Source organism: Fukomys damarensis, unplaced genomic scaffold, assembly GCF_012274545.1.
Source record: "Fukomys damarensis isolate Sample0158 unplaced genomic scaffold, DMR_v1.0_HiC HiC_scaffold_22, whole genome shotgun sequence".
Classification (NCBI taxonomy): Eukaryota; Metazoa; Chordata; class Mammalia; order Rodentia; family Bathyergidae; genus Fukomys; species Fukomys damarensis.
The window spans coordinates 26,001,241-26,009,595 of record NW_022900934.1 but is presented as its reverse complement, the minus strand read 5'-3'; the positions used below and the strand labels follow the sequence as shown (position 1 = coordinate 26,009,595).

The 8,355-nt window shown below is 39.0% G+C and overlaps 1 protein-coding gene across 3 annotated transcripts in view; it reads left to right on the top strand.

The window, feature by feature from the left end:
- The first annotated feature begins 427 nt into the window (after positions 1 to 427).
- Asxl1 (ASXL transcriptional regulator 1) overlaps positions 428 to 8,355 on the top strand; it is a 53,815-nt gene continuing 45,887 nt past the window's right edge. For 2 of the 3 annotated variants that reach the window (XM_033767023.1, XM_033767021.1), the window contains exons 1-2: positions 5,105 to 5,326; positions 6,691 to 6,799. In XM_033767023.1, coding sequence (XP_033622914.1) covers positions 5,232 to 5,326; positions 6,691 to 6,799 — 204 coding nt within the window. In that variant the 5' untranslated portion in view covers positions 5,105 to 5,231. Of the gene's footprint in view, positions 666 to 4,165; positions 4,249 to 5,030; positions 5,034 to 5,104; positions 5,327 to 6,690; positions 6,800 to 8,355 lie in introns of those variants that run through there. The other variant, XM_033767022.1, reaches the window with a different exon arrangement.

Here is an 8,355-nt window from a genome sequence, read left to right as displayed (position 1 = left end):
GAGGGGCGAGGTCCGGCCCACAGCAGGAGGGGGCGGGGCCTCCCTTGCTCTCGGAACGGAACCACCCCCCAAGGCGTCGGGTGGGGAGCGGTCCCCGCCGGAGTGGGATGTGGCGCCTTTTTCTGCACCCCCCCTCGAAATTCCTGCGGAGGGGCGAGCCGGACACCAGCTCCTCCCCCTCCGCGGCGGAGCCCTAGCCTCCCCTCCCCCACCTTGGGCAGCGGTTGGGGGTCTGGGAAAGCTCAGCTTATTCACCTCGAGCGGTGGGGTTTCCGGGAAGGGTCGGAAGCGCCCCCTTCCGTTCATGATGGCCGACGGGGTGGTGCTCTGGACTCCGAGAGTGGGAAAGGGCCCCTAGTTTCAAGGACGCGAGAGGTATTTTGTGCGTTCCCAATCTAAACCAGGTGTGCGATGGCCAGCTAATGCTTGCTCTCAGTTGGAACCCTGAGTAGTGGTTCTCGAAGTTTGGATCCCCGGGGGCAGACACCTGGGGAGGTTGTTAAAAATGTTTGTCCCAGGGCTCTACTTAACGCCTGCTGAAGGTCGGAGATTCTGGGATAGATAAGAGTCTGGGAAACAGTATTTAAACCGGCTTCCTAGGTAGCTCTAATGCAGGTGGCCCAGAGACTACAAGAGAAGCGCAACTTCACAGGCTAGACTTGGAGGTAGGCGCTGAGAACTGAGTACACTTTGCAAAGAATGTTTGTTGGACAAAGACAAAGTGTCTCTGTTTGGAGGTACAGTTCACTAAGGGTCTAGCGAAAAGGGAGAGTAATTCGAGTGCTAGAGCTGCCGGTGGAGGGATGCTGTGAATTTTCTATTCTCAAAGCATCAAAGGATTCGTAAGTGAGGAATGGTCTTACAAAGTTGCTGATGACACTAGTAACAGGTTTTACTTCTCTCAGAAATGTTGTCTCAACTGTCACAGAGCATGATTCTGGTGTAGATAGCGTGCATGTCTATTGATACCCTGTAGTTTATACGTAATTGCTATAATTCACTTTTAATGATGAGTAAAGCTCAGCCTTCTAATTTTTCCTCTTACGGGGAAGTGAGTTTTCTGCCTCAAAGTGGTGTGCAAAAAAAAAAAAAAATGGATGTTGATAGAAATCTAGAGTACACCTATTTCTTTTTTTGGAGCCTGTAAAGCTCCGTTACTGATTGACAAAAACAGAAGTTGTTTGAGCTACAGGAGAATTTTCACTGCTTTTCCTGGTAATCTTTGGTCATATATTGCATTGGAAACAAATAGTAATTGGTGAAGTTTTGTCCTTCAGTTTAAATCTCGTATTATGTACTGACAGAATTCTGCAATCTACTTGACTCCAACTTCTGTTGGCTCTTACTAGTTTAAATACTAGGAATTCGGCGTCCACTCTTCTTTAAAGCCTTTTTAAGTTCCTAAATTTGCTGTAATCTGAACTTAAGTGTTTAGTTGTTACTTCTGTTTTAGTATTGCTTCACCTTCAAGCCAGATTGTTCAGATGACTTGTTTCTATTCTTCTTTTGTTTCTTCATTAAAAATAACGTGAATAGGAGTTACTTTTTGGTGCAGTTTATATTTGAAAGAAGACTTGTGGGAATGTGTGTAAAGTTTTTTCCATTATTTTTCTCCCCGCCCCCCAAGTGGTGGTGGTGAAGGATGTGGGGATTACACCCAGGGTCTTTCCCGTGCTAGGCAAGCACTCCATATTGTGCTAATTTTAATGATGGGCCCCCCCTTTCCTGGGCCAATTTTTCGTATCTTTTATGTGTTTTTTGTTTTGTTTTTTTTAGACTTGTCTGACCCTTTGGATGGTGCTGATTGATATGCGAGGGAACTTTACTTTTCCCAGCTGGGGTGTAGTAGTGTATACTTGTAATCCCAGCCCTCTGGGAAGCTCAGGCAGAAATGTCAAGATTCAAGTTTGGCCTAGAATAGCAAAGTACCCTCCTCATACCCCCCCCATACCCTCCTCTTGGTTGGTTTGTTTGTTTCTGTTACTGAGGATTGAACTCAGGACCTTGTGCTTGCCCTGTTCTGTTTCTGTTTTTTAAGATGCTGTCTCAGTAAGAGCTGTGGAGTTTATGAAAGTTCACACTGGACATAGAGAGGTTACACTGACTAGGAGTGAGCTGAAATGGTAGGGCAGTTAATTAGACCCCCTGAACACTGTTACAATACTCTTTGGGAAGGTAAATTTGGAGTACCTGCAATGGCAGTCATACCCACTCGCTGGGTAGGAGTTTCAGATTGCTCCTGATTTTTCTGTGATGACTACTTGATACTGTAACTCTTCAAAACTGTGTTGGCAGAGGAAAGGATTTTTGGAAAAGTTCAGTAGAGTGGTATATATCCCAGGGAATTGGTTTTTTCGAATGTTAATGATATTGAGAAGTAGATAATCTTTTTTGAAAAGTCTTATAGTACAAATGTCTAATGTCTTTTCTGAACATAAGTGGATTTTAGGTAAGTAGTTGGAGTATAAGTCTTCTTGCTTGTTAGAAACAATTTGGGAGGAATAGCTGAGGGAATTTCTCCTTATTGTACTAACCTTAAATGAATTCTCCATGACTTTGAGAAACTTCATTGCATGCTTTATCTTTTTCACTTTCATTCATGACTGACCATCCTTATATCAAACATTTTTTTCTTTGAAATAGAAGAGATACTTTTTTCTGTCTTGTACAGTCCAAAAAGGATCAGAATAAAATACTGCTGAATTGTTCTTATACCAAAAGCTGGAGGCATACACAGTTTTAATAAAAGTGAATATTTTGTATCTTTTGATGTAACTTTCCTTTAGAGGTTTTGTTTCCTCTGTCTTAGATTCTCAGGGCTTCTTGAGTGCTCTTTAAATAATTGGTAGCCAAATTTTCAATCATGCTTAAGTTATTCTATGAAAATTTGCTAGTCACCTCACAGTATCAAAGGAGTGATATCTTGTGGTGGTGAGCATTAGTACCTTGTGCTAGTGTTTATTGTAGGCTTGCTCAAGTCAACACTACCTATTGTGGCACTTACTTTCTTGGTGTACAAAGACAGGGTTTTCTCCTGGGTGCTTTTGGCCTTCTGCGGATGGGGAAGAATCCATAATTGCAGGCATAGTTAGTATCTCATAGATGTATAAATGGTAAGCTGATGTCCTTGTTTCTGCCCACCATCCAGGCACAATTATGATCACTTTCTCCTCTCTCAAATGTCTTGGTTTGGAAGATAATCAGATGTACTGTGGGACAGACAGTGGAGGCACTGAAAAGAGACATTTAACTGTCACTAACAGAGATTAGGGAATTCTTCCTGGAGGAAGATTTTTTTTTTTCCCCTGCAATCTTTGACTTCCGTTAGTGCTGAGTCCTTAAGGTCTTCCTTAGATAGAGTGCCTTCAATGGCAGTCCTGTTAGACTTACTGCTTTTTACATTTTACTGGTGACAGAGCATAGTTGTTTGTTACCATTGTTATGACTGCAAGATGTTAGCTTGGAGTTGCCTCAGCAGCTGCAGCAGGTAGAGAAAGTACAGACAGCGACAGACTTTTCCTCACTTAGAAGACTAACATTTCTAAAACAACTTCTGAGTTGCTCATTAATTTGCAGTGAAGTAGTTATAGATGATGCTAACACAAAGTGGACATTGTGTTTCTCATTTCACTTACACTAGTCACATGGAATCATGAGATCATGTGGCAAAATGTGGCAGTTAAAACAATTTCACAACAGTGGCAAAAGAGTACCATTTAAAAATACAGGTACTAATCAAACTTCCTTGGGAAAGAAAATCTCAATGAAATTCTGTCTTATAACTTACTGTGCAACAGTATATATTCTATAATTTAACAGTATCAACAGTGTCAAATTCAGTAGTCAACAGAGTTGTAAATTCTTACATATCATATAACACGTATGTGCCCTTGTGTCCTTAGAATTGAGAATTAGTTTTCTTGAAGGCATTTTCAGTATACTGGGTATAGGTGTAAATTTGCTTTCTAAAGTAATTTTTTCTTTTTTTGTTTTGCCATGGTGGGGATCGAACCCAGGGCTTCATGCATACTAGGCCAGTACTCTGAAGTAACTTTACCTGAAAAAACTGAACTGTCACTAACTACTTGAAAGCAAAACTGTAGCCCATAGTATAGATTTATGGATATAAATGGACATTGAAATCAGGATATTTGTGTTTCTTCAGGTATTAGAAAACTACTCAGATGCTCCAATGACACCAAAACAGATTCTACAGGTCATAGAGGCAGAAGGACTAAAGGAAATGAGGTTTGTATTGCTCCTGCTGCTTATCACGAGAGTTTCATAGGACGTATGAGTTTTAGTTATTTAGTGATCTGAGTCCACCTGTTTGTATATATTTTGTGTATTTGGTGGTGGTCTTGAACTACCCATGATCCTTGGGTTGTATGGAGAGTGGGAGTGGGCAAACATCCATTTCTTTTCAGAGATCTTGACATAGAGCTTTTTTGTATAAGGAGTCATGACACATGTTTTTCTTGTCTGTTTTGCAAGTTTCAGTAATAGAGAGGGGACCGGCGGCCCAGGTAGACCCTGCTGTGTTTAAATTACCCTTCTCTCTATGCCATACTATCTGTGATCTTTCATGTAGAATCCAAGAAGGGTGATATCATCATTTTTATTTATTTTTTTATTTTTTATTTTTTTTTTGTTCTGGGTATCAAACTCGGGACCTTGTGCTTGTGAGGCAGGAGATGGAACCACTGAGCTAAATCCCCGGTCTTCTTTTCCTACTGATTCTGGCCATTCATGATGTGAATTTGCTGTTTTGCGGTGACCTTTATTTTCTTATGGTGTAGTTTTCCCAGATAAGCAATAAGTTAGAAACACAGAAGGAATTGTAGGCATGAAAACCAGTGACCCTAATCCTTTTTCTCCTCAACCTCATCTCAACATATTTTTTTTTTTTTTTTTTAAATTTAAAGGAAGAAGGAAGAAAACACAACACAACCTCCTTGGGACTCATAGTAAACAGCATATGTTTTTGCTGGTCAAGTGATAACTGCTTGAATTGACCTTTGTAGGGTCAGAAGGTCCCCATTGCCAGTTGTCACATCAAATATTCTTTTTGGTACTGGGGATCGAACTCAGGACTTTGTGCTTGCAAGGCAGAGCTTGGAACCACTGAGCTAAATCCCCGGCCCACACATCAGATATTATTGAGTTGATGTTTTGTGGAAAGAGGATTAGGATTGCCTAGATCAGTTATTCACCTTGTATACCTGTGCACTATGTACCGTTATAACTGTATTTTATTTTTGTTTTTATGGGCTATTTCTCATCATGCTGCTGTCTGCACGGCTGCTGGACCACTATTCCTTAGAAGGTAAATTAGTCCCTTTGGAACAGATGGAATCAAGAACCTCACCTTGTTTCTGCTTCTTGCTCTTGTAGGGATTATGAAGCAGTCTTAGTGGCCATGATGAGTGAGCAGCTCTGTCGGTTTTAAGACAGAGGGATAGTGTGTAGGAGTCACAGGAGTCTGCCAGCATGCTGTTCCTCCTTGTAGCAGAGATGCTAGCACACCCACTTGATGCTCCAGATTTTGCACCAGGGTTCTTTTAGAGATCAGTTCTTGGTGAATTTTTTTTTTAAAGAAAGCATCCAGTGTATTCTAAAGCATAATAATAAGGTTTTTAAGTGACTTTTTTAATACTCAGAATTTATTTTTAACACTATGAATTCAGACCTCTAGTTTTGAAAAATACTAGGACGCTTTGATTAAGAAGACATTTGTTTATGTATTTTTAACATATTGGGGAATTGGGGAAGAGTAGAGATTTACACAGGTAAATCCTAGCACTAATATGCTAATGGCCAACTTAGTTAATACTGATGGACATTCATCTCCATTTTCGACAGCTTTTCTGTTTTAAGACTCAGCCTCTCACTACATTGTCATTATTTTGTGACCTGCTGTTGTGTCAGGGACTATGAAATAATTTAATATAGTATCTTTTTAGTTTAATGTTTAAGCATTACTGGGTGTTAATCTGTGTGACTGACTTTTCTTTTTGCATTCAAATTTAAGTGATTGTTCCTGGATAGATGTAGAATAAAACAGCCGCCTTTCATTCCAACAGAGAAAAAACAAACGAAGTTGTTTCTTTTGTGTGCTTATTAGAAAATATTTAACTGTATAAATAAAGATTTTTTTTTTTTAAATTGGGATGTTGTCATTGATTCTGTGGCCTTTGTGCTGATAATGGTACATGGCAGTTTGTTACTGATATATAGGCTGAAATGTTTTTTTTTTGTTTGTTTGTTTATTGTGTTGGTTTTTTTGTTTGTTTTTTTTTGTTTTTTTGTTTTTTTTTGGTTTTGGGTTTTTTTTTCTTAGATGTTTTAATAGTAAAATTTTACTTAAATGTAAGCTTTTAAATTTTACTAAAATATAACTTGAAAAATTGTCTGGTTTTTCTAAATTTCTATGGAATTTGGTTAGCAAGTGTTAGGTGTAGATTTCAGGTATCACATCACATATTTTACTCCAGCCATCTTAGTATGATTTATGTGAATTTTAGTTGGTTACTCATTTACTACTTTCACAGTACAACTGTTGTCATGGGATTTTTTTCTTCAAAATTTCTTGTTCCATTTCTTGATTTTAAAAAAATGTGGGAAAGATTAAGTCTTTGGTACGTGGTATAAGGATTTGTATGACTGTTGTTCAACCTTTGTGTTTTATAGTGGGACATCCCCTCTAGCGTGCCTCAATGCCATGCTACATTCCAACTCAAGAGGAGGAGAAGGGCTGTTTTATAAATTACCTGGTCGAATCAGCCTTTTTACACTCAAGGTAAGTAATATACACTCTATTTTAGTGCATTGATTTTCAAGCTTTTAGTGTTCTTAAAAGTGACCTGATAGTCGGGTGGTAACATTCCCCTGTAATTCCAGCACTTGGGAGGCTGAGGCAGGATTACCAAGCGTTTGAGGCCAACCTGGGGCTACATTAGTGAGTTCAAGGCCATCCTGAACTACAAACAAGACCCCGTCTCAAAAAGTCACCTTAGTAGGTCCAGAATGGTGTCCATGAATTTGTTTTTCTAATAAGCAGTTGTGTGGCACTGATGTTGGTCCTAGGTGATGCTCTAGGGATTAGAGTGCTAAGAATTAGGAAGTCCTGTCAGTTACTGTTTCTGTGCCGCACTTCTTATCTATATCTTTGTAGATTATATTTGGTTGAAAAGCTTGTGTGGGAATGATTACAAATGTGCCTTAATTAAGATTTATGTTGGGGCTGGGGATTTAGCTCAGCGGTTCCGTGGCCAGCCCTGCAAGCGCAAGGACCGCAGTTCAATCCCCGGTACCAAAAAAAAAAAAAAAGATTTATGTGTAATAATTTTGTGAGGAATAAACTATTGGGTAGCTATATATAATACCTACTGTGTGGAAAATACAGTGGCACCTTGGCTCACAAACTTAATTTATGATTTTGGGGAAGATGGCTACATTTGTGTTTGTGTAGGGAAGATGGCTGTGGTTGTGTTTGACAACCTATATGGAGTTTGTGAATGGAAACAAAATTTTTGTTGAACACTTTGGTTTGATAACCAAATTGTTTGAGAACAGAAGCGTTTGTGAACCCAGGTATTACTATAACTATGAACATCAGTATTAAGTGTCACTAATTACAGAGGAAAAAGAAAAGTTCATAATAAAACTTGAATAGGGCTGAAATGAACAAACTATTTTTTTAACCATTTCTGATATGAATGGTTATCATTTGGATCATAAGTCTGTGTACTTTTTCTGTAAAGGGCTAGAAAATATTTTGGTTTATTTATGGCTATAATGTTTATATCCTAAGTATTACCTCTGTCCTTATAGCAGGAAAGCGGACCTTAGATAAACAAATAGATGAAGCTGTGTGTCAATCCGAAAACAAGTATTTATTTTATTGACAGGTAATCTGTTTTGTTTACAGAAATAGGTGATGGATTATATTTGACTTGGGATTTAGTTTGCTGACCCTTGATGTTGACATAAGATGACTTGCTGACTGTAGAGTAATTGAAAATTTGATGCTGATTCTTACACTCCTCTGTATTTGTAAATTGCAGTAGTCATATAAACTTTTTCCTTTCAGTTTTGTTTTCTTGATAGACTGTTAATTCAGAATTAAGTAAATAACTTGAATAAATGCCACCTATATAAACTGTAGTCATAAAAATTGGTCCATATATTTGTTGGTACGTTGAGATGGGTTTTTGTTATGTTGTCCAGGCTGGTCTCAAACTCCTGGATGCAGGGACTCCTTCCACCTTAGCTTCCTGAGTAGCTGGGACTGTAGATGCATGCTTTTCTTGTAATCCGGTTTGGAAGGAGATGCTCCTCTGAGTTCACACTCTA